Source organism: Acanthamoeba castellanii (genome assembly GCF_000313135.1).
Source record: "Acanthamoeba castellanii str. Neff unplaced genomic scaffold scf7180000084763, whole genome shotgun sequence".
NCBI lineage: Eukaryota > Discosea > Longamoebia > Acanthamoebidae > Acanthamoeba > Acanthamoeba castellanii.
In genome coordinates, this window is record NW_004457323.1 from 247,653 (window position 1) to 250,154 (window position 2,502).

At 56.2% G+C, this 2,502-nt stretch overlaps 2 protein-coding genes across 2 annotated transcripts in view; both read right to left on the reverse strand.

The window, feature by feature from the left end:
* The window catches only part of ACA1_241150 (zinc-finger dna-binding family protein), a gene marked incomplete at both ends in the record, with an annotated part of 1,788 nt that extends 1,227 nt beyond the window's left edge, over positions 1-561 (reverse strand). Inside the window, 3 exons of the mRNA XM_004335333.1 lie at positions 9-147; positions 227-348; positions 433-561. Of these exons, the coding sequence (XP_004335381.1) occupies positions 9-147; positions 227-348; positions 433-561 (390 nt within the window). The remainder of the gene's footprint in view (positions 1-8; positions 148-226; positions 349-432) is intronic.
* Positions 562-692: 131 nt separating this feature from the next.
* Positions 693-2,500, reverse strand: ACA1_241260 (cytochrome p450 superfamily protein; the record flags this gene model as incomplete). The annotated part of the gene is made up of 9 exons (XM_004335334.1): positions 693-784; positions 886-956; positions 1,062-1,210; positions 1,309-1,395; positions 1,453-1,626; positions 1,699-1,973; positions 2,055-2,110; positions 2,190-2,308; positions 2,378-2,500. Coding segments are annotated over 9 exons (1,146 nt in total), but the record flags the coding sequence as incomplete, so codon positions are not given.
* Between the last annotated feature and the right edge of the window lie 2 nt (positions 2,501-2,502).

Here is a 2,502-nt window from a genome sequence, read left to right on the forward strand (position 1 = left end):
TCGTCGACGGTGGCCTTGCCAGTGCGTCCGAGGTACTTGACGAACTCGGTGAGCGAGGTCCACTTGGTGGCGTTCATGTGCAAGTGGTTGCGGTCCCGAATCAGCTCGGCGTAGACCAGGTTGGCATGCACCCTCTTCGTGCCGTGCCTATGATCAAAACACAATAAATATATAAATTAAGAAACAAACTCAATCATTATTGAATCAAATAAGAATGAATGGGTACCTGTGCCGAAGATGCCGGATGAAGCTGTCCTCGAACTCAACCGAAAATTCATCGAGGAACTTGTTGGGATTGTCTGAGAAAATGGCCATCTGGCGCTGGTGCGATTCCGAACTTGTGTGACACTACGAGAGGCCACGAGAAACGGGTGAGCACGCGTCGCTTGAAAGGAGGCAGATGCAGGTGTAAGGGGGGGGGGAGAGATGTACCTTGAATCCGTTCTCATCACGGCACTGCTTTTCGCACATCTGGCAATACCATCGCAACTTCTGGAGGCCCTTCGCCTTGATGCGGTTGGCAATGGCCTTGGGCGTCAGGAAGCCTCCACTCTTTCCCATCTTCTTTCTCCAATCTTGCTCTCCTTGTTGGTTTGATTATTTTTGTTTATTGTCGGTTTTATTTTCTTTTATTTCTTTTTCCGAGACTTTTCTTTTCTCGGAATGGAATGACAAGCAGCCAGGCGACCTGGTCAAGCGCGGTTGGTGATGGCGACTTGCATGCCGTGCGGGCGCAGCGTCACGGCGGGAACGGCCACCACGCGCGCTCCCTCGACAAGGCGCACTGAAAGGCAAAAGAGGGCGTTACATACCAAATGGTTAGTATTTGGCTCTTACGAGACGTCCCTCATCAAGGAATCCTCCCCGCCCGGAATGTCAAGGTACCTTCAAAGTGGCGCACGATGGCAGCGAGCAGGACGCGAGCTTCCATCATCGCAAAGTTACGACCAACGCAACTGTTTTGCGTTGGATTTAGTCGCAGTTGGCAACCGCACACACGATACACGACACACGCGACACGCAAACGGTAAAACAGCACACGGTACGCGACGCAATGGTACCTTCTTAGTCCGCCGCTGAAGGGAAGGTAGGCAAAGGCGTGCCTGGCCTTGGAGTTCTCCTTGGTGAACCTCTCCGGGTCAAATCGCTGCGGCTCGGGCCACAGGGACGGATCCCTGTGGATCAGGTATGGCACCACAGTGACCTCGGTCTGGGCACAGCATCACAACTTCGCGTCAACACCAAACGACGTCCAGCCAACGAACCATCAAATCAACGAATCAACGCGTGGAAGAGTTGCCGACGTACGCCCTGAGGAATGAAGTACTGGCCGATGTGATTGTCCTGCAGGGCGCGACGCACAAACCCTGGCTGCGGCGGGTAGAGTCGCATGGCCTGGGCACTTGAACCGTTAGTGGTGTTTCATTTTTGAGGGCCGGAGACGAGGTGTACCTCGGAGAGGACCATGTCCAGGTACTGCAGCTTGGGGAGGTCATCGGCTGCAGGGGTGCGCTCGCTCATCACCTGAACCAGCTCTTGCACCAGCTTGTCCTTCACCTGCGCGTGCTGCGCCAGCAGGTAAAGCGTCCACGACAACGCGATGCTCGTGGTCTCGTGACCGGCAAACTGTATCGCAGCAAATGCAAATGTCAGCGCCAACCCAGCATCGACCGAGGCGAGCGTGGCCACGGTGTGTACCATGATAGTCATGACCTCCTCCATGATCTGCTGGTTGCTGAAGCCCTCGCCGTCGCCCTCGTCGTCCTTGGCCTCGAGCAGAAGGTCCAGCAGGTCCTTCTCGCGAGGCTCCTCGGGCTGGTCGGCCCCGACGTCGGTCGGCAGACCGTCGACGCGCAGACCGCTGGGCTGACGCCGCATGCCGGTACCCCTCTGCACCATCTGTTTGCGCCGCTTGTCGATAATGCTGTATACCAGTGTCCGCAGCTTCTGGACGTTGGCCGTGAACTTGCGCCCTGGGCGGTCGTGTACCAGTGTCGGTCAGGGTGTGGTGGTGGTGGTGGTGGTGGTGGTGGTTAACGTGAAAGAGGTGGTACCTGCGGCGGTGCAGTGACAGTAGACCCAATTGGGCAGCGAAACGAAGTCGTACGATCTTCATAAAAAGAGAGAGAAAGAGAAGGTGAGAGGTGAGGTGATGACAAATGGGCATGAAAGGGATTCAGGCCGGGTACCTCTGCTCGATGGCTGACAGAACGTACTCGAACGCTTCCACGACGTCGTCGCTCTCCGAGTCGCCTTCCGGGTTGAAGCCGAAGCCGAACGCGGACAGTCCGATCACGTCGAGCGATGTCTGGAGCGCGACAGTGATCAGCACATATTATCAACGTGAGGCGCGTGAAATGAATCCAAATGTTTGTGCCTTCTTCAGTTCGAGGCTGAGGTCTTCGATGCGGAATTGTGCGCCCGCGCCATTCTCTTTGCTTTCGGCCGAGTGGATGTTGCGCTTCCACCGCTCCACCAATCGCTCCGCTGCGAGGCAAGATT